Here is a 23,554-nt window from a genome sequence, read left to right on the forward strand (position 1 = left end):
TTAAGTCTAGCTACTGTCACCACACAAAGTTGTTACATATTAACTATATTCCCCAGTTATACTCTGTATTCCCACATCTTATTTTATAACTAGAGGCTTGAGCCTTTTAAATCCTGAATAAGGTTTTATTTTTTATTTATTTTTTAAAAGATTTTAGTGATTTATTTGAGAGTAAAAGAGAGAGCATGAGCAGGTGGGAGGGGCAGAAGGGGAGGGAGAAGCAGGCTTCCCACCAAGCAGGGAGCCCGATGCAGGACTCAATCCCAGGACCCTGGGATCATGACCTGAGCCAAAGTCAGACACTTAACGACTGAGCCACCCAGGGGCCCCCTCCCCGGGGCCCCTCCCGCCCCCCCATAAACTTTTATAAAGAAACTTGTTTTATTGTTTTTCTCACGTCTCCAAAGATTATTCAAAAGAAAAAAGAAGATGTTTGATGAAGTATCTGTTTAAGTAGGAAAAACCCACTGAAAAACTGAAAGCTATAAATTACAAACTCCAGATTGCTTGTTCAAGTCTTCAACTGCTTTGAAAATTCTCGTTTAAGTACTAACTTTTTAAAACAAGAGCAAAATCATGTGCATCTATCTGCTCTTCCACCACTTGGGTTTGCCTCTGCATATTTTATGCCATCTGGCGGGTGACCAGCATAGAAGTGAGAGGCACGGTCTCTGGGATGGGCCTGACTTACTAACTTTGTGACCCGGGGCAAGTTATTTAGCCTCTCTGTGCCTCAATTTCCTGATCTGTATGACTGTTAAGATGTTGTTATCGTGAGGATTAAAAGAGTAGATCTGAAACACTTAGAAGAGTGCCTGGCACATGGTAGACATCACAGTTATGGTAGCTATTATCACCATTATCGATCCAATTTCTCCCCTAAAGTAATAAGAAAATTTTGTTCTTGGAAGGTGTATCATGGAACATAATAGAACTTCCCTACCTATCTCACTAAGTCATTAACTTTAACCCTTTGGAAGACAGTCAAGCTCAATGAAGTAGGAAAAAAGGCTTCTGAAGAGCAAAAATAGATTTTTTTAAAAAGGTGTATTTAACTACTCAAAACATTCACTCCATTTGGATCCTACTTACTTCTTTTATAGGATTCCAAACAGGTGGGCTATTTAATTTCAATGTCTACGGGAGAACTGAAGTGCCATCTGGTACAGTAGGGAGGCACCTCAGAGCAATCAAGGGACAAGAAACTACATAAAGGACAAAAACTCACAAGCAGACAAAGCTGAGGCCACTGGACAAGACAGCAGTCCAATAGAGAAAAGCCTTGAGACAGGGCGCCTGTGTGGTTCAGTCAGTTAAGGATCTGCCCTTGACTAGGATCTTGATCCCTGGGTCCTGGGAAAGAGCCCCATGTTGGGCTCCCCACTCAGCAAGGAGCCTGCTTCTCCCTCTCCCTCTGCTCCCACCCACCCCCACTCTTGCTCATGCATATGCATGCTCTCAAATAAATAAATAAAATCTTTTTTAAAAGATAGCTTGAAGTTATCATCTCCAAAAAATACAAAAAAATACTATTCATCATGACTATCTTCAGTGACCAAAAAAGTAAAGTCCTCACAGTGTTTTCAGTATAAGAAGACATAGACTTGTGCAATGCATTCTGAAAATTTTTCAAACAAAAGTCATGAAATTTTTTTAAATAAGAAACAATGTTATTGGGGTGCCTGCCTGGCTCAGTCAGTGGAGCATGCAACTCCTGATCCCGGGCTGAGTTTAAGCCCCACGCTGGGTGTAGAGATTACTTAAAAATTTAAAATCTTAGGGGCATCTGGGTGGCTCAGTCAGTTAAGCATCTGCCTTCAGCTCAGGTCATGATCCCACCATTCTGGGATCAAGCCCTGCACTGGGCTCCTGGCTCAGCAGGGAATCTACTTCTGCCTCTCCCTCTGTGTGCTTATGCACTCTCTCTCTCTCTCTCAAATAAATACATAAATCTAAAAAAAAAATTTAAATCTTTAAAAAAATGTAATGACTTGTAACAACAAATTTTTTTAAAAAGAATGTTATTAATTGATATAAATTCTCAGTTAATCAGAAAACTCAGCTATGGACAAAATCTCATTAACATAAGGAATCAACAATGGTTTTCAGGACACTAGAATTTGTCATATTCAAGAATATTCGAGTCAGATGTGGACTTCTAAATAAATCTAAAAAAAAATCTCAAGGGATTATAGTGAATATCAAATCTGACGGAGTTACATACAACTTTCATGTTAGCTTCCTTCATAACTTTGACCAACAGCCTATTAGGAAAACTGATTAAAATCCTTCAAACTTACCAAGGCATCTCTTTCTCAAACACACACACACACACACACACACACACTCATGCACATGTTTATACAACAAAATGTCATAAACTTCCTTCACAGGGTACTTCTAAATGTTGACTCAATAGAATAAATGAAAAATTAGTTGACTATCCCAATAATTAAAACTGATATAAGCATGAAGAACACAAATTAAAATATGGACAAAAAATGAAATTACACCAAAAAATTGTTAACATTCTTGAAAAAAATTTCAAACTTTTAATGAGTATGGAAGGAATAATCAAATGAATGCAAACAAAAACAATGAAAAAATATATCCACACAAAGACTTGTACCTAGTCATGACAGCCCAAAATTGGAAGTGGCAGGTGGAATGGATAAGCAAAGTGCAGTATATCATAAAACGAGATACCATGTGGGGAGAGAAAGGAATGAACTACTGTTATACACAACAACACAGGTGAATCTCAAAACATCATGAGTGAGAGAAACTAAACAGAGCACAAACTGTGAGTTCCCTGACATGAAAAGACCTATAAAGACCATTTTAATTCAAGAAAGCAGACTAATGGTTAGTGGGGCTGGGGTGAAGCTAGGGACTGCCTGGGAGGAGGCACAGAGAATTAAAACTGGGGCGAAGATTTTCATCTGGCTGTGGTGGTTACAGGTAGAAGCATTTGTCAAAACCAATGAACTGTGCCCTTAGAATGTGAGCATTTTAGTGTGTATATATACATGTATATATACATATATATGGTAAAAAAATAGTTATTCATTACCATTCAAATTCACAAAATATGAAAACATCTAAATATGCACTATTCTTATCTATCTAATCTATTATTTATCTAATAAGCACCTATCTCTCTATCATTTGTCTAACAAACACCAGTAGAGCACTTACTATGTACCAAGCACTGTTTAAGCGCGTTATTTTATTTTAAGATTTTATTCATTTACTTGAGAGAGGGAGAGAGAGAGCGCACAAGCAGGAGTTAAAAGCGGAGGAAGAGGAGAAGCAGACACCCCCCCCCCCCCCCCCCCGCGCTGAGCAGAGAACCCCATGCAGGGCTTGATCCCAGGACCCTAGGATCATGACCTGAGCCAAAGGCAACCGCTCAATTGACTGAGCAACTCAGGCACCCCTGTTTAAATGCTTTAAACTCACTTTAGCAACTCCTATAATAATTATATAAGGTAGGTATTGTTGTTTGCATTTTTGCAAAAGGAAACTGAGCCTTGGTAAGTTGCTCAGGTCCACTGAACATGGTAAAGTCGGGACATAACCCCAGGCTGCATGTTTTTGACCACTACACTATGCTGCTTTTGATGTGGTAAGGCGGCTGGTCATGACTGCATGCTGCTAGTGGGAGTATAAATTACTATCTTTTTGTAAAGCAATTTGGCAATGTTCATCAAAGGCCTTAAAAATGTTTATTATCCCTTGATCTAGCAATTGTTTAGTGCAGATTATCCCAAGCAGAAATAATTCAAAATGTCTAAATGCCAAAAATGTTTTCTGGACCTGTTGCTAAATCCAACGGATACCAAAGTCTGGAATCTTCTGCAATTCGAGACATTAATTGGTGCGACAGGGGTGGTTATTCCACTATTACAGCATCTCAGATGAGAAAATAGTTAAACTGAGACCAGACGGTTTAGAGAAGTGGCCAAATGACTGTGTATTTGTGTAGAAATGTTCTCCAGCAGAGGGAAAAGCCTGTGTGTTTGACAGCCTGAAGACAGAGAAGAGAGGGCACGTGAGCATGCCAGAAGAGTGGGCCTGGACCTCATCAGAGGAAGGAGGGCCCGAGGAGGTAAAGTCTTGTAGGTGTTTGGATGTTGTTCTAAGTAGAGGAGCAACACGACCTTAAATTCTACAATTCTTCCATATATCAATGTCATCTGCTTGCTGAGTCCATCAGTGCCCCGTTCAGCTGCCACCTATTCCCTGCTTCAGTGGCTCTCCCATCACCAATCCCCACAGATCAGTAGGTGGTTCCGAACCCAACTTATAGCGTAAGAAGTGTACAACTGCCCATGTCCCTGACTTTCCTCTACAGCCGTAAGCTACAGTCTACTAAATCAAGGGGCTGAGGCACACAATGGTTAACTCATATTTGTTGAACGAGATGGGAAAAAACCTAGAAGCGACTTACATACCTGTCTATGAGAAAGGTTAATTCTGACGAATGGGATGGATGTAACTTGTAAGGCCATCACAAATTATGTTTACAATTGGGAAAGATAAAAGTCTGATTTCAGCTATAAAAATGCGGAACAAATTGAAGACATATTGAAAATGGAAGAGAGCGGTTCTCTTTTGGAGATGGCATACTGGGTAGTTTTTATTCTAGAATATATTAATCTATTTCTGAGCTTTCTACTATTTGTATGTTACCTCAATAATTATACTTTAAGTTTAAAAAAATGAATCAGAAAAAAATCCTCCCTTCCACAAACATATTAAGTTTAATGTATAAAGAAAGAATAATTGGGAAAATCCAGTTTTAACTGACAAAATCTTAAAAAACAATGTATTTATAAAAAATAGTTACTATTGGGGCACTTGGGCGGCTCAGTCATTAAGCGAGTGCCTTTGGCTCAGGTCATGATCCCAGGGTCCTAAGATTGAGCCCCACATCTGGCTCCCCACTCAGTGAGAAGCCTGCTTCTCCCTCTCCCGCTCCCCATGCTTGTGTTCCGTCTCTCCCTGTGTCGCTCTCTGTCAAATAAATAAATAAAATTTTAAAAAGGAAAAAAAATATTTACTGTCTTAGGGACACCCAGATGGCTCAGTCGTTTAAGCGTCTGCCTTCAGCCTGCATCGGGCTCCCTCAGTGGGAAGCCTGCTTCTCCCGATGTCTGTTCTGCCTGCTGCTCTCCCTACTTATGCCTCTCTCTCTGTGACAAAAAAATAAATTCTTTAGAAAATATATTTACTATATTAAATAAACAGCATAATACAATTCACACACCCAAATATATGCCTGATCCATATCAACAGACAATCCTATTCAAATATTTCATTCCTTCAGTCAGCTTGACTTTTATAATACATCCTTGGATTGTGATATTATTCTCCAAAACACCAATTTATACCATTTACTACTTTTTAAAGATTTTATTTATTTATTTGACAGACAGATCACAGGTAGGCAGAGAGGCAGGCAGAGAGAGAGGAGGAAGCAAGCTCCCTGCAGAGCAGAGAGCCCGATGCAGGATCCCAGGACCCCGGGATCATGACCCAAGCTGAAGGCAGAGGCTTTAACCCACTGAGCCACCCAGGTGCCCCTACCATTTACTACTCTTGATATTAAAGTAGACTTTATCTGAAAACTATTACTTTCATTCCAAATTTCTTTTCTCTTTCTTTTTGCCTGGTAGACCATAAACCTTTTGAGACCTTTATTGGCAAGTTTCTTGTTAGCAACAAATGCCTGAATTCTTTTTCATCTAAACAACTTTATTAAAGGGGCACCTGGGTGGCTCCAGTGAGTTAAGTATCTGACCCTGATTTCTGCTCAGGTCACGGTCTCAGAGTCTTAAGATCAAGCCCTGTATTGGGCCCCATGGAGCCTGCTTGGGATTCCCTCTCTCCCTCTCCCTCTGCCCTTCCCCTCCACCCACTGTCACGTTCTCTCAAAAAAAAAGTAAAAATAAAAATAAACTTTATTAAAAAGAAAAAGGAATTGAATACATTCACATGTATTACATACACTCTCTATGTAATACAGAAAACACCCAGTTTCCAATTATCACTCATTTGATGTATTTTGTGTGTCATGCTTTCATGATGTTACCTTTTGTTCTTTTTCATTGACTTAAGCTGTGCTATTTTGCCGCCTTAAAATGAGATAGCAGTTCAAAGTGTTTCTGGCCTGCTAATAGTTACCTTTAAACTTTAAATAACATAGTTATATGCTTGGCATGGTGGTTCAAGGCATCACTGCTGTATCAAGCTACCTGGACTTGTATGTCACTCACTGTGGATATTTTTTAAAAATAAGCTCTACACCAGATGTGGGTCTGGAACTCATAACCCTGAGATCAAGAGTCATGTGCTCCACCGACAGAGTGAACCAGATAACCCAATTTTTTTTTTTTTTAAAGGAAGCTTTATGTCCAACATTGGACAGGGATATTGACTGTCATGACACCTCCTTTCACCTCACTTTTCTATTAGCAAAATGATATAATCTTTCTTTTATACGTTTGTTCTAAGGATTAAATAAGTTCATACAAGTAAACATCAGGCATAGTTGTCAGTCATTTGGTACTAGCTAATAATAATAAGTTTTATTAGTGTTGTAGAGCTTTAGTCTCCTGAGAATTTTTTTCCACTTAGCCAAGCATCTTGTATTCATGTTGAATAATGAGATGCCGGAATAGATGTGTCCAGATCAGCTTTCTATGTGCATATGAATGATTTTATTTTTTTAGAGCAGTTTTAGGTTCATAGCAAAACTGAGCAGAAAGTCCAGAGTTCCCCTACACCCCTGCTCCCACACATGCAGAGCTGCCCCCTCTATCAGCATCCCTCACCGGAGTGGGACATTGGTTTAAACTGATGAGCCTACACTGACATGTCATTATCACTGTTGGTCCATAGTTTATATGAGGGTGCCTTCTTGGTGTTGTATGTTCTATGGGTGTTGACAAATGTGTAATGACATGTGTCCACTATTACAGTGCCATACACAATACATTCACTAAGAATTCTCTGTGCTCTGCCCTCTCACTTCTGGCAACCACTGGGCTTTTAGTGTCTGCACAGTCTTGCCTTTTCCAGGATGCCATATACTCAGAGTGATACAGTAGGTAGCCTTTTCATATCAGTTTCTTGCACTCAGTAATATACATTTAAAGTTCTTCCATGTCTTTTCAGGGCTTGTTGTTTTGTTTGTTTGTTTGTCTGTTTTTTAAAGCACTGAATAGTACTCCATTCTCTGAATGGGCCAGTTTATTTATCCATTTACCTACCAAAGGACATCTTGGGTGTTCCAGGTTTTGGCAATTACAAATAAAGCGGCTACACACATTCATGTGAGGGTAGACCTAAGTTCCCAGCTCATTTGGGTAAATGCCAAGCAGTGTGATTGCTGAATCATACAGTAAGAATATGTTCAGTTTTCTAAAAACTGCCAGACTTCCAATGTGGCTATACCATTGTACATTCCCACCAGGAATGAACGAGAGTTCCTGTTGTTCCACATTCTCGCCAGCATTCAGTATCGCTAGTGTTCTGTGTTACTTTGCCATTCTAACAGGTATGTCATAGTATCTCGTGTTGCTGTTTTGTATGTTTCTTTAATTTTAGTAAAATACGCATGACATAAAATTAATCATCTGAACCATTTTTAAGTGTACAACTCAGTACATTCACACTGACATGCAACCCTCCTCATGTGGCAAATTCTATACCCATTCTGTTAGTTTTCTGGGACTGCCGTAACAAAAGACCACAGACTGGGTGGCTTAAACAACAGAAATTTATTTTCTTACAGTTTTGGAGGCTAGGAGTCCAAGATCAAGATCAAGATCAAGTCCAAGATCAAGATCAAGTTGGCAAGTGTGGTTTCTTGAGAGGCCTCTCCCCTTGGCTGGCAGACGGTCACCCTTTCGTTGTGTCCTCACATGGGTTTTTCTCTGGGGGGAATGTATCCTTGCATCTGTGTGTCTAAATTTCCCTTCTTCTAGGGACACCAGTCTGATTGGATTAGTGCCTATCCCAATGACTTCATTCTAACTACAGCATCTCTTTAAAGGCCCTATCTCCAAATACAGTCATGTTCTGAAGTACAGAGGTTTAAGGCTTCAACATATGGATTTTGAGAGGACACAGTACAGCCCTAACATGTTGAACTATGAAACAACTTCCCATTCTCCCCTTCCCCCTAGTCCCAGGCAATCACTCTTCTATCTTGTCTCTATGAATGTGACTACTCTAGTTACTTCATGTAAGTGGAATCATATAGTATTTATCTTTTTGTAACTAGCATGTCTTCAAGATTCATCTATGTTGTAGCATATGTGAGAATTTCCTTCCTTTTTAAGGCTGCATAATCTTCCATTGTAGGTACAGATCACATTTTCTTTACTTATTCATCTGTTGATAGACACTTGTATTGCTTCTATCTTTTGGCTCTTGTGAATAATGCTATGAATATGGGGTATACAATTATCTGTTTAAGACCTTGTTTCTAAATCTTCGGGGTATACATTCAAAAGTGAAATTGTCCTGAGAATTTTTAAGCCCTAAATTGTCCTGAGAATTTTTATGCCCTAAAGTTCTGCCTGTCCTACTCATATATTTTTTCTTAGGCTAATCCAATCTTTATCCTGTGACACCAAATCTTTGCTTCATGTCACAAAGGCCTTAGATTAATTATTTCTTCCAAGGCATGTATTAACTAGCTAATCATAAATCAGTACAAGTCAGGGACCTGTGAGATAAGGAACATCATAAAACCTTTATCATTTTAACCTAATCATTTAACCTAGGCAATTTGTAACATAAACAAATATAATACAATCTTAATCATGCTTTAAAATTCAGAGTGGCATCAAAATGACAAATAAAATATAGAAACTCAGTTAGAAATTATATTTAATAGGAATTTCCAAAACAATATATAGATAGTCATGACTATCTTAACAGTTCCTTAAATTCTTACTTCTGGAAAAGCAGAACCCTAGTTTAATTTGTGAAATAATGTGGAATTTTGCCATCAATACCCTCATTTTTAAAGGAGGAGTTCAGAGCACCTGGGTGGCTCACTAGGTTGGACTTCTGACTCTTGATTTCAGCTCAGGTCATGATCACAGGGTCCTGAGACTGAGCCCCAAATTGGGTTCTATGCTTAGCATGGAGTCTGCTTGGGATTCTCTCTCTCCCTCTCCCTCTGCTGTGTGCATGTGTGTGCTCTCTCTTTTTCTCTCTCTCAAATAAATAAATAAATAAATAAAATCTTTAAAAAAAAAATAAAGAGCTCAATACCTCTCTCTTCTGCCATGGGTAGAGGAATAAAAATAATCATGTGTTTTTCTTTAGAAGAAACATTCCACGTTCTTATACAGATGAAAAACTTAAATGAGAAGTTTTGGTTTTTCTAAGGAATACTAAAAGGCAGTAAAGCATACACAATAAAAATGGTCTACTTTCAAATCACTCTACTGTGTGACACTGGGCAAGTTACTGAATGTATCAATTTTCTCATCTGTGAAATAGGGATGTTAGGGCCAAATTTCCAAGTTGTTAAGATGATAAAATTAGTTAACATATGTGAAAAGTCTGGAACAAACTCTCAATAAATGCTAGTTATTAGCAGCATAAATTGAGAGGAGTGAGGGATAATGTGTCATCTCACTGGAATAAAAAGATGTAACTACTGCATCCCATTTTTGTAAATAAAACCCTATAGTGTGGGAATTGGAGGGAGAGATTATATAAGTTTCAAAAACCACTTTCAAGGTGTTTCTAATCCCTCCTAATTGTTAAAGTATACTCGAACAGCTTTATTAGAATTTATTTATTAAGCGATTTTCTCAGGTATATTATGAAGAAAAAATGCATCACTAAGACACAGTGTTATGTTATTATTTTTCAGTAGTAGATGTCATGGTTCACAGCAATAAACACCATAGAAAGATTTCACTGTAAGATTTTTATATAAATAAGATTTTATACATCTATGTAAATAAATGAAAAGTATATGTAAATAAATATGTATTTTTTTCATATATATGTGAAACAGAATGACACAGTGCTCTTTAGGAGTAAAAAATTATTAATATAAAGAGACATAATGTTACTGCAGAAATCTCTGAAACTTTTAGGAAAGTTCCAGGATGAATGAAACAGTGCTGTTATGATAAATTAAACTCCACTTCCTACTCACTTTCTCTGTGACTTCTGGAGAACACTTATATGGCTGTAGATGAAACAGGAGGAAGACAAAGAATTTAAAGGCAAGTAAGGCGAAGTTCCATCATGTTCCCTAGTGAGCTGAGAAAAAGCCCTTAAAGTTAAACCCCGAGTTCAGCGGTATCTGGAAAACCCAAAACTTCCTTGATTCCTTTTACTGAAACCACAGTACATTTACATGGTAAGTTCAGGATACAACTCAGTATCTAGATTTTGAACAGCAGTTTGCAAGCCATGTTTTGTAACCTCTCTGGCTTTCGTTGATGACTTCACGACTTCCTATGAAATTCTTTAAACTGAATCCATTTTAGTTCCTGACAATCTAAATACTTTATATATTCTATAAAGCACTTTCGGGAGGAAGAATGGAAGGAAGCGAGGGAGGAAAAGGCTGTAGAAAGAAAAAGGAATTTCCAGAGTTGGGGGGAAATTCCAGAAATAAAAAAGAAGACAGTGGAAACGACTTGCCAACATGCAAAATGCACACATCGTGCCTCATTTGAATTCAGATAATTCAACTCAGTAATCACTTAACACCTACTGTGCTTAGGGTAAGGGCACTGAAAGTCACAAACAGCAGTCCCTGGGCTACACTCAGAGGAGGGCCTATAGTAGAAACCTTCAAGTGGGGAGGGGGCTTCCTCTCTACCTTCAGGGAGTACTACAGAATGCTCTCCAACTCAGATGCTGTTTCCCTTGCTCTAGGCACAACCTTAAAGATCTTGGTCACACTCTCAAAGCCGAGTAAGGTGGTCCCACTGGCACTCCGGTGGGTGCTGGGACCAATCAACAGTGTAAAATCTGATTTCCGGGAAATGCCTCAGAGGGCTCTGCAGCAATTAACGACTCCTCAGTTATTTTTATTTGGGGGTGCCTGGGTGGCTCAGTCAGTTAAGCATTTGCCTTCCATTCAGGTTGTGATCTCAGGGTCCCAAGATCAAGCCCCTCAGTGGGCTTCCTGCTGGGCGGGAAGCCTGCTTCTCCCTCTGTCACTTCCCCTGCTGTGTTCCCTCTCTTGCTGTCTCTCTCTGTCAAATAAGTAGATAAAATCTTTAAAAAAATTTTTGTTTTTAAAGCTTTGCTTCTTACTTAAACTTGGTGCACTGGTTGAATTTTAATTCAAGTAATCACATTCTCCTGTTCCTCAGCATTGTGGAATCCTTCCAAATCCTGCCTGGAAGGGATAAGTCATTTTGTTTAACTGAACAGTTTTGATGCATGTTGTTGTTTGAAAAACTGTAGTAAAAGACGAAGCACACGTTCTCATAAAACAGTTTACTAAGCGCTTCTTGAGTCAAAGTTCCTTGAGTCAAAGTTCTGAAACACCCTCTTTCTGTGTGATGGCAAATCTCCCTTTTATAAATCTCTATCAGCGTATTAAATAAAAAAAAAAATCACCCTCCCACCCGTCATGATGATGAAAAGAATTGTGCAGGGGAGCGGGGTTTTATTACTATTATTATTTCACCGGGGAATGAGTGTGGAAAGTTCACTTTTTTTTCCCTTTCATCCGGAAGCGGTGGCAACATCGGGTTTTTTTGTTTTGTTTCGAACAAGGGGAACACGCTCTCAACTAGAAGAGCCTATTAAAACCATCATTCCTAACAGCAAAATCGATCCCCAGGTGTCTCCAGGCAAGGTGCCCCGGGACCTCCTGCGCCACTGCCACAGGTGGACGCGAAGCAGCAAGGACCCTCGGTCGCCCTCGGGCTCCTGCACCAGAAGCCACGCGGGCGCGCTCCCAGTCCTAGGCTCTTTGTCGAGAGCCCAGCGCGGCGCCGGGCCCTATTGGTTGTGCGGCCGATCGGGGCCATCCTGGTCCCTCGTCCCTCCCCCATCCCGAAGTCCTGAGCCAGAGCACCGGCCACATGGCCCAAGCTCTGGGGTCGCCCGGTCCCCGCGAGGCGCGTCCACACCACGCCGCCCGACCCACGCTTCAAGGGGGTGGGCTTTTTCGGGGGCCTCGGGCAACGAAGTCCGCCCCCATCCCCGCCTCCCGCGCTCACCGCTTTGAGATCCAGGACGCCGTCCTTGGCCTCCTGCAGCAGCGACACGAACTTGGTGGTGAGCAGCCCCAGGCTCTTCTCGTGCCTGCTGCTACCGCCCCCGCCGCCCCCGAGCTGAGGCAGCGGTGGCTGCTGCGGAGGCTGAGCCTGGGAAGGCTGCGACGGCGGCCGCTGGCCCTGGCCCTGCCCCTGCGGCGCCTGCTGGCCCGAGCTCGCGGGCTCCGCTGCCGCCATCGCGTCCCCACGCCGCGGTGGTGCGGCCCCCGCGCCCAGCGACTCGTCTGCCCCCGCCCGCGGCCACCTGCCGGGCCGGCTCTCCTGCGGCCGCTCCAGCCGCCGCCGGCCGAGAGCAGAGCCGAGGGGCGCGGGCTCCTGCAACAACAGGTGCGCGCGCGGCGCCCACTGGTCTCGGGGCGGCTAGGCGCGCCGGCCTCCGCCCCCTCCCCAAGCCCTGGGAAGCGTGAATGAAGCCCACGGCCGAGGGGAGGGGGAGTGGAAGCTGAGAGAAGGGGCAGCGAGGGGTGGGGACCCGAGTTTAAATGGCAGGAAGTGACGCCGCGGCCCGCCGTTGCCTGGAAACGCATTTTTCCTTGGGAAGGAGGAGCGAGAAGGGAGGAGGGGAAGTGTCGGTGAGTGTGTTTCACACTCGCCTCCCTGCTGCTCGAGAGCTGCCTCGAGGAATGACGACCTCCTGCAGCTGCAGCGGGAGAAAGCAAGGACATCTCTGGGGCAGAAAAACACTATGCCCAGTGGCCATCAGTTTCTGAGTTCCGTTTGTAGAGCCGCAGGAGATCAGATTTGGGTGGCTCACCGTCATCGGGTATTATCTGCTGAGCGCTCTTTTCGAGCTTTAGAATCTTTTGCAAACATTTCAGTGTCTGGGACTAAGTGCAGGGTTTTATTCCATAGATCATCTTTTCAGGTTTGGCATGGTTTTGTCCTAATCAGCAATTATTCCCGAGGCCTTAACTTTGTAGGTAGAAGAACTGAAGTCTAACGGGAGAGGTTGTGAACTGCTAGACTCAGCTAGACCCCAGATCGCCTGCATTTAGAGGTGTCCTTAATGCCTTATTGAAAACAGATTATTCTGTGTTATTTAGACTATTAGGCACTCGTAGGTTTTTGTACTTCAGTGATACCCCAAGCCATTTTTGATAAATGAGATGGCACACAGATCTGAGTTAAAAAAAAAAAAAAAAAAAGTCTTTTGTCTTGATTACAAACTTCTGAGAATAGGTTTAAATTTTAAATGAATTGTTTTCACGACACTTGGAATATAGTAGATGCTCAATAAATATTAGGTGAGTGGGAATTCTATATGACAAAATTAAGAAAGCTTCATGCAAGATTTTACTTAAGGTAACAACAAACTAGCAAAAATATGTGACTAAAATGAAATGTTCAGACAGAAGCATTCACAAAACTAAACCGTTATAATAAATTTGTTTCCTATTCATAGAACTTTCTAATAACCAAATAGTCTTCATTTTAATGAAAGAACTCTATAAGCAAAACTTGAAATTAAAAATCTGAAATAAAACATGAAAAACTCAGCTAAAAAAAGTCAAACAATTGATCTGAAAGTGGTTTTTCCTGTGTGATTTGTCATTAGCAAAATCAGTGATGTTTTGCAAATTAATTTTATTAATAAAATTTTATTGATGAATAAAATTAATAAAAACGATTTTTAATTTGAAGGCAGAACATTCTACACATGCTTGGATAAAATTATTATTATTAAAAAACCCTTACATTTATGTTGTGCTTAGTTGGGTAAGGCTGTCATAACAAAAATACCATAGTCTTTCTCACAGTTCTAGAGAGGCCCGAAGTCCAAGTTCAGGGTGCCAGCATGGTCAAGTCCTAGTGAGAGCTCTATTCTTGGCTTACAGACTTTCTTTTCTTGTCCTCACAAGACAGAGACAAAAAGAGCTAGTAAGCTCCCAGTGTCTATTATAAGGACACTAATACCATCAAAAGGGCCCTACTCTCAAGACTTCTTCTAAACCTAACACCTTCCAAAGGCTCCCTCCTCAAATACCATCACACTTTAACATGAATTTGGGGGCAACACAATTCATTCCATAGCATGTAGTATTACTTTATAAAAGCTATTTTGGTAATTTTGAAAATAGATTTTTTTATTTCAGTTTTTAAAGGTTTTCTTAAATGCAATTATACTGTTAATGATGCTAATAGGTCCCTTGAAATTTATTTTGCAGTGTTTTTGTATTTTTCACAATAGATTTTTCACTTGTTTAAAGTAGCTGGGGTTCAACCAGAAAATATTCACAAATTATCCATCATTTCATTTAGTCCTCAAAATCTTATGTCTGTTGGAGAAGCTAAAAACCACTTATACCACTGGTTCCCAAATTTTACTGAGAAAAATCATCTTTGGTATTTGTTAAAAATGCAAACTCTTGGACCCAAACCTCGGAGATGAAATCAGCATTTGATATGAGAATTTGACTTGGAGATCTGCAATTTTCAGTTTCAGGTAATTCTCATACCCATGGTCATTCTTTGAGAAATACTGAATAACAACATGAAAAATAAGGAAATTATCTTTTCCCCTAAAAACAACTAAAGATCAGGGGCTGATAATACAAAAGTCTTCTTAATATTATTGAATCTTGGGGCGCCTGAATGGCTGTCAATTTAGTGTCTGCCTTCGGCTCAGGTCATGATTTCAGGGCCCTGGGATCAAGCCCCACGTCAGGGTCCCTGTTCAGCGGGGAGCCTGCTTCTCCCTCTCTCTGCCTGCCTCTCTGCCTACTTGTGATCTCTCTCTCTGTGTCAAATAAATAAATAAAATCTTTAAAAAAAAAAAAAAAGAAAGAAAAGAATTCTAATGCCTGGGCTTCCTGGGTGGCTCAGTCAGTTGAGCGTCTGACTCTTGGTTTCAGTTCAGGTTGTGATCTCAGAGTTGTGAGATCGGGGCCATGTTGGGCTCCTTGTGGAGGCTGGAGTCTGCTTGGGATTCTCTCTCCCTCTGCTCCTTTACCACCCCACCCCCATCTCTCACTTCTCTCAAATGAATAAATAAATCTTAGAAAAAAAACGCTAATTCTCATTGTCATTAGGTTAATGCTTATGATCTGATATGTGGGGTCTGAATTTCAACAATACATATTCAAATATAAGAACAAGAGATCCAAATTTGTTACAGCAAAATATAATTCAACTAGCTTACATTGCAATCTTCTATTTCCTTATGCATGAACAGTCCTCTGCTCTTACAGTTAAAAAAAGGGGAGGCAAATCGGGTCAAACATTTACTGAAACTGAATGTCATTTAGACCTTCATGAAAAATCAAGTTGCTTAGCAACTCTCTTCATTGGAAACATGATTGATAACACATTTCTTTGAAATTTTAGTAAGATAAAAATACTTATCACTAAACTACCAAAGCTTGTCTAAATAATGAGCCATCACATGAAGGGTTCCCGTTCATAATACATTGCCCCAATTAAGACTCAAACTTCTGCATAGTACCCTCTGGTACAAACCCTTTGGCAACTAAAACCCTGTGTCAAATGAGTGTTGAAATTTTTTGGATTTATCATCAAGAGGGGGTGATTCCAAGTCAAGTGTTGTCAAAAGATAATTTTTCACCACTAATGACCCCCACATCATTCAGTTCCTTGTGCAGTACCAGGAAACCTATTCCCTAGAATGAAAAATAAAACCATCTAAGCAAACAAATAAGTAAATCCTTCAAGGTAATGACAAAAGGTATCCAAGAATTATCCAACCTTAAAATATGTACTATTTTGTCTTGCTCTACTGTAATTAAACTGTTTTATTTATAAAACACATTTATATAATTATATGTATGCTTTTATTAAAAATACTTTATTTAACAAAAATTAAATTCAGACTCATTCGTGGATATCTTCCAACTATGTCATATTAGCCATAAACATTACTAAATCAAATAATATGTGCTTTTAGAATCTCTGAGAAAAAGTGCTTTGTAAAATGGGAAAAATGGAAAACCCAAAGTATTACCTTTGGGATCTTTCATCAGTCAGTAGATTATCCAACAGTTTGTCTGTCTTTTGTAATGTGTGATGCACATACTGCTGGTATTACACAGAATGACTTCAGCTGATTACATGGTCAAGCACCTTTTAATTGTAATACTTGCATGACTAATTTAATGTGAATTGGGAAAATTTTAAAACAAACATAACCAGAACATCAAACTAGTGATTTAACTTATGTTATTTAAATTATGGCTAAAATATGTATTTAATTTTTAAAAGTTAGTTTTAGGAGAACTAATAAGAAACTAATAATTTGGGTAGTGTGAAAATGTGCCAGAAATCATGAGATGAAACTCATGATGTTATACCAGTTTTTAAGTGTATCAATTTCTTTAGTAATAATCATAACCAGTTAAAGTTTAGTAAACACTTATCTTTTAGCTGACAGGAAGAAAAATATTTTATTCTTCTAGTCTTTTTTTTTTTTTGACAGGAAATAGGATTCACTGATAGGCAGTGCCCAGGTTCTCATGACTACAGAGCCCACCATTCATCCAAGGGGCCACGATTAGGGATACATTTGACTCCATGGCCATCTGATGAGCTGCTTTTTCTTCAGCAACCATATCTTCAATTTCATCCACATTAAACTTAAGTCAAACCTCACTTCTTAGAAATGTGAATCTTCTGGCAGCAGGGAGCTTGCACTTGGTCCTACGTTGGGCCTCAATTACATGCTCCTTGTTCTGCAGCTTGGTACAGATGGACATGATGACTTGTCCAACATGGCCCCTGGCCACTGTGCTTTCCAAAGCACTCCTCAGACCTGTCTGCATCCTAGCTTAGAGATAGCACGAGGTCAGACATCAACACCCACTGGAAAGGGCTGTCTCCAAGGTCCCTTAGGGGAACCCATACAATCAATAGGCTGCATACACTACCAAGGAGCCATAGCACCTTGGACACTCTCCTACTCTTTAGCCCATTATGCATCACAAAGAATATGCTCTCAAAGTTCAGAATCTTTATGTGGGTTATATCAGTAAAGAGAGCAAGTACGTAGATTTCATAAGTTCAACAGTGTTCACAAAATAGTAGGTGAGGTATGCCAGCATTGTAAACACTGAGAGCAGAAAGGGTATTCCAGGCTTGTAAAAGTGCAAACCAATATTGTTTTCATTACTGTTCAGAAGAAACTATCTGCCAAACAGGAAGCCCTTCCACCTCAAAGGTTTAAAAATAGTGGAAAGAAGTGGCATAGACAGATCCTCAGTCTAAAACAGAATCTAACAGCAAGACAATCAGTCGGTTAGGTGTCTTTTTTTTTTTTTTTAAGATCTTATTTACTTGAAAGAGAAATTGAGAGAGACAGAGAGTATGAACAGGGGAGCAGGTCAGGGGGGCGGCGGGGGGGGGGAGAAGCAGACTTCTTCTTGAGCAGGGAGCTTGACACGGGGCTGGATCCCAGGGCCCTGGGACTATGACCTGAGCCAAAGGTATATGTTTAACCCACTGAGCCACCCAGGTGACCCTGGCATCTGACTCTTGATCTCAGCTCACGTCTTGATCTCAGGGTGGTGAGACTGAGTCCCACTGGATGTGAAAAATATAAAAAAATAAAAATAAAATAAAATAAAATAAAAAATAAAAGCAAGACAGTTACATTACCAACAACTACAGCAGTATGGAGATAAAAGTGAAAAAATGGCAAACAAAAATAATCCATTTAAAGCTGTGGCAACTACAAGGCAGCCTAAGGCAAGGGTGATTCATACACCCATGAAGTGTCAAAGAGTTATCTACTATGGAAAATACTGCCTGACAGTAATCAAAATTCTGGAAAGATTTCAAAGATTCTTAGAGTATTGAGACTCTAAATTCTCAAGGTTGTAAAGATGATCATCTCTTTGGGTTTAAATAAAAGTATATACCAAGAATTTGGTAGAAAAACAACAACAACAAAATCCAACTTCATCTATAAAGCACTGCTTAATTAGATCTATGTGGGTGTGAGCAGACTAGAATTTGTACACTACTTGAAGAAAGATAAGGATTCAGTCTATTTACAGATTTATAACTAACAACTAACAGATGTAACTACTTCTAAATATAGCCTTTCCAAAGCCTGGTAGGAATCATGCTGGAAAACTGCACAGCAGCTTCCTGGAAAAGAATGTTCAGTAAACAACCTTTGATTTGATAAGTGCCAGAGAAGATCTCATGGATGGATCCTCCTAAAATTCACTTCCAGTAAAACCAAAGAAAGCACACCCACTATAAAAAGAATATACACACACATATATGTGATTCTTACCATTTCCGGAAAGCCTGAGCATATCTTTCAACAAGACCCTGAGGTAAGGATAAGGATCAGGGAGATTTGTTTGGATTCTACGTTTTGTTTCCTAAATTCTAGTAAATAGGTGTTTGTTTTGCTTTGTAGGTGGCTGTGTGGTTGACTCAACACATCTTTCAGGGAATGACAGTGGAGAAATTGGACAGGGGGTTCTAGATAGGACAAGGCATGAGCTATCTGACGGGAAGCAATTAGGTCAGACTTTGGCTTATACCCCAGGATGAGGCAATAAATGTTGGAAACACCAGCATGACAGAGTCATAATGAAAGCATACAGACTCCAGGCACTCTGAAATAACTAAGCTGTTTTCTAGAGCAGGCACTTAGACAAAAACGGTGGTTATAACCACTTAATGTATAAATGAGTCAATTATACCAATATGTTCAGCTGCTTGTGTCTTCCTTGGTCATTGTGATTTAAGGCATACATTAGTCATGAGCGGCAGTCTCATATTGCCAAAGGAAGTAGAGACAACTGAGCCCCACCATTAGTGGTGGTATCACTAGCCCATAAATCACAAATCAGATGGGGTGTCAAGACTTCTCAATGAAAATCTTCCAAATGAATTAAGTAGTCACATCTTTGGCAGGGTTACTCTCCTACTCCATAAAATATGGACTAATTGTTGGATTCATTTACTGGAAGTTGCTATATCAACCTAAGGACATTACTACTTCATCCACTCCACATTAGTAGGGTTTAATGAAGAAGGGTATCAGCTGTTTATTTTCGAGTAACTCAAAAGAAGAGAGGATAAACTACACTCAGGGTTTGGTGATGTGAGTGAACATTCTGGGATTTCAGTGGAGAGCAAGTTGAATATTTTTTCCAATTATCCCCCAGAATTCTAAACTAGAACTTCTATACCTAACACCCCAACCTTGCAGGAGCTTAGTATTGAAGACAGTGTATCTTGGCTTTAGAAATTTGGTGGCTGGTATGTACTAACAGAAACTAGAAGACTAGAGAATTTTAAGTCTAGGTACTTTTAAATCAGGATTTTGGATCCAGGGGTTGGGTGAACTGAATGAAGGTGGTCAAAAGGTATAAACTACAGTTATATTTAAGTTCTGGGGATGTAATATACATGATGATTATAGTAAACAGTTGTGTATTGTATATTTAAATGTTGCTCAGAACAGATATTAAAAGTTCTCATCATAAGAAAAAAAATGTACTGTGTAGTGATATTAAACTTATCATGGTAATCATTTCACAATATATACATGCATCATATTATGTCGTATACCTTAAACTTATACAATGCTACATGTCAATTATATCTTCATACAACTGGGGAAAAAAGATTTTTGGGTCCAGATATAGGTTACAGTGTAGGCAGCCTTTCTTGGGTCCCACAACTCAGAAAACCAAATAATTTTTTAAACCTCTGGAGTCTGACTCTTTCTCTTACCTTCCTCCTACCCCCAGACACAACCTAGGTCAATATAGAGCCCATTCCTCTTATTCCATCTTTTCTCTGACATTTCTTATTTGACTCATAGGTTATTTAGAAGTTGCAGTTTAATTTGCAAGTATTTGGGAACTTTTCACATTTCTTTCAATTTCAGTATTTTTTACTATGTCAATTTCAGTATTTTTTTTTACTATGTGGCTCTCTACTAATTTTTGCTACTTGAAGTTAGCTTCTTGGGAGTGTAAACTCATGATTTTCATCAAGTTTGGCAAGCTTAGAGCTACTATCTAATATATAGGTTATATAGTTATATATACTTTATTTAGAATTCATATATATCACTCCTTTACTCTCCTTTTGTACTTCAAGGTATGTTGGTGCAGTTAATGTGATCCACATTTCTGAGGCTGTTAATTTTCCTTCAATATTTTTTCTCTCTTCAGATTGTGTAATCTCCAAGTTCAGGTTCCTTCTACTGGTTCAAATGCACTGTAGAGACCCTAAAGTAAAATTTTATTAGAAAACATTTCTCTTTATTCTTTATTTGGTAAGCACTACTAACCCAGCTTCCTTTACTTTTAAAGCATGCTTTCAGTCTTTTGAACATATGGTGGTTGCCTTGAAGTCTTTTATCTAACATCTGGGCCCTCTTACAAGTATTTTTCCTTGCCTGCTTTTGCTCTCTCTATGGGTTCCCCTTTTCTATTTCTTTACAGGTCTCTTTCTAGGTGAAAACCGGGCATTTTAAGGTATCTATTGTAGGCTTTTGCTGTTCTTATAGAGAATAAATTCTCTTGAAGAAATGTTTCTTCATTTGCTGTATGCTCTTAGGATAATTTTCAGACTTTAAATGGGTGTTTTAAAATATTTTTTACAGGGCACCTGGGTGGCTGAATTGGTTAAGTGTCTGCCTTCAGCTCAGATCATGATCCTGGGGTCTTGGGACAGAGCTCCAAGTTGGGTTCCCCCCTCAGCAGGGAGTCCATTTCTCCCTCTGTCCTTCCCTCTGCTCTTGCAAATAAAATCTTAATAGATAAGTAGAAAATAAAATACTTTTTACCAATTGTGGTTGTTTTGCTAGAAAACATGTCCACAGAGCTCCTTGAGCTACCATTCTAGAAGTGGAACTCACTCTGTTGATTTTTCAAGTATAATTGTGTTATTTTCTTAGTGGCTGTTGTAGGAATTACAATATGGATTTTATCAGTCATCTTTAGATTAGTATTAATCTAGCAAAATAAGCAATATAGCTATTCCTCCCCCCAACTTAATGCTATTTTTGTCACACATATCCCACCTACATATGCTGTGAATTCAATATACTGTTACAATTATTGCTGTATATAATGCATTCTAATTAACAGAAAAAAATATTTATACCATCTTAGGAGAGCTTACCTACATATTTACTGTTCCCAATATTCATTTCTTCCAGTGAATTTGAGTTACTATCTGGAATCATTTTCTTTCAGCCTTAAGAATGTCAACATTTCTTTTAAGGTAGGTTGGCTAGCAATAAATTTTGTCCATTGCCTGGACATGCATGTTTTGCTGGATGTATTTTTTTTTTTTTTTTGATGTAGAATTCTTGGTTGATAATTCATTTTTCCTCCAGTATGTTCATGACTTCATACCTCAAGTATGTTACTCACTGCCTTCTGGCCTCTACTTTTTTTTTTTTTTTTTTGGCCTTTACAATTTCTGATGAGAAGTCAACAGTTAACTACATTGTTCATTTACATGAATCATATTTTCTTGCTTTCACGAATTTCCCACGAGTTTGACTACTAAGTATCTAGGTGTGGTTCTCTTTGTATTTATCCTGGGCTTTACTGAAGTTCTTAGATCTATGGGTTAATCTTTTCATTACATTTAGGAAATTTTTGGCTATTATTTTTCCAATTTATGCCCTGCTCTCCCACCCCCACTGTGCATGTTGGTATGCTTGATGTTGTCCCATAGATTTCAATAAGAAGCTTGCTTCTCACGAAATGGTGCCCTCTCTTTTAGAAGCATTCACCTTTTTTCTGATTGTATTTAATTTTTAAAACTTAGTTCCGGGGTGCCTGGGTGGCTCAGTGGGTTAAGTGTCCGACTATTGATTTCAGTTCAGGTGTTGATCTCAGGGTCATGAGTTCAAACCCCATGAGAAAAAGCAAACAAACAAAGAAAACCCCAAACAATTTAATTCAGTGGTTATTAGTTAAAAATGTGATATTATATTCTTTCTTTTAGAAATAGTAATAGTACTTAGGGTTTTTGTTCTGCATACATACTAACGTAAGAGAGGACAAAAATGAAAATAAGAATTCTTTCAAATACAGTGATTAGAATGGAAAATGAAGGTGGAACAGGAGTGTTCCTCTTGAGGAACAATGTTTATAAAACCTTACATGTAATCTTTAATGAAGTCATATGCATTATAAAAAAGGGGTCATTATTAGTGATCTGGAGATGGCTACATATGCTTTGTTAAGAATGCCGTATCTTTTATCATACAGACTTCAAATACTTTTCAGCTACACTTATGAGCATTTAAAAAAAATGGAGCTATGTCAACTACAGGATGACCAATAAATATAATTAGTTCTTCATCAACACAATAGGGTAACAACAACGATGAAAATACTTGACCTCATATAGTCCAAATACTAACATTAATTTCCATTTACATATTTGAAGGCAAATGTGTAATTACCAAACAATGTATAGCACAGAAACAAGAAAGTGTTGTAAGTCTAGTTATTTTGATAGGTTTTTCTACACATAATTATCAACAATTTATTATAAAAACCTACATATACAATTAAAAAATACTTGATCAAAAGTCTTTAAAAATATAATCAGAATGAAATGTGTAGAAAGAGACATTTCAAAGTCATAGCAGTTACTACTATTACAATATTTAATCATTTTTACAATAGGTCTGCTGTTCCATTTCAATTAAATTCATTTCTTGGAACCATCACATTTCTTGCTGAATTTCAGTTAGAGCAAAAGCAAGTTGCCTAATTTTTTCTTCCATTGCTTTTTTGTTCTTGCATGTTTCTTGAAGAAGTTCACGCATTTCCTCTTCAACCTGATGAACCTAAATCAACATGTAAATTTTGCATTTAAATTTTTTAAAGAAAATATATTCTAAAAATGCATTCTGAAAGAAAAAGTCAAACTTTACTCTCATTAATTTTGTAACTTGTGGTATTCATTTAAAGCAAAGAGGTATATATAATGTAACTTGTTCAAATACTAATACTATATACAAAGTACTTACATTTATATTGTCTAGATCTCACAGGTTCTTGTGATGAGTACATAGTAATTTATCTTAACTGTATTTTACAGCTTAGAAAATTTGTTCAAGGCTGTGCAGTTTCTCAGTAGCACATATGAACAGAAACTCAGTCTTCTGACTTATGTTACGTATGAATGAGGAGTCATGAGTTCAATTAAAACAGTTCCTCACAGACTTTTAAAACTGAAATAACCTCCCTTCCCATTTAATCTGGTCTACTGTATTTTTCTTTCTTTCTTTTTTTTTTTTTTAAGGTTGTATTTATTTA

The 23,554-nt window shown here is 38.7% G+C and overlaps 2 protein-coding genes and 1 pseudogene across 7 annotated transcripts in view; all 3 read right to left on the bottom strand.

The window, feature by feature from the left end:
- The window catches only part of E2F5 (E2F transcription factor 5), a 28,491-nt gene extending 15,736 nt beyond the window's left edge, over positions 1 to 12,755 (bottom strand). For both annotated transcript variants that reach the window (XM_047726932.1, XM_047726931.1), the window contains exon 1: positions 12,228 to 12,755. In XM_047726932.1, coding sequence (XP_047582888.1) covers positions 12,228 to 12,461 — 234 coding nt within the window. In that variant the 5' untranslated portion in view covers positions 12,462 to 12,755. The remainder of the gene's footprint in view (positions 1 to 12,227) is intronic.
- A 4,349-nt stretch (positions 12,756 to 17,104) lies between these two features.
- LOC125099543 (uncharacterized) lies at positions 17,105 to 17,229 on the bottom strand (annotated as a pseudogene).
- Positions 17,230 to 20,520: 3,291 nt separating this feature from the next.
- The window catches only part of LRRCC1 (leucine rich repeat and coiled-coil centrosomal protein 1), a 38,440-nt gene continuing 35,406 nt past the window's right edge, over positions 20,521 to 23,554 (bottom strand). For all 5 annotated transcript variants that reach the window (XM_047725110.1, XM_047725111.1, XM_047725109.1 and 2 more), the window contains one exon: positions 20,521 to 23,082. In XM_047725110.1, coding sequence (XP_047581066.1) covers positions 22,960 to 23,082 — 123 coding nt within the window. In that variant the 3' untranslated portion in view covers positions 20,521 to 22,959. The remainder of the gene's footprint in view (positions 23,083 to 23,554) is intronic.

Source organism: Lutra lutra, chromosome 4 (assembly GCF_902655055.1).
Source record: "Lutra lutra chromosome 4, mLutLut1.2, whole genome shotgun sequence".
Taxonomy (NCBI): Eukaryota; Metazoa; Chordata; class Mammalia; order Carnivora; family Mustelidae; genus Lutra; species Lutra lutra.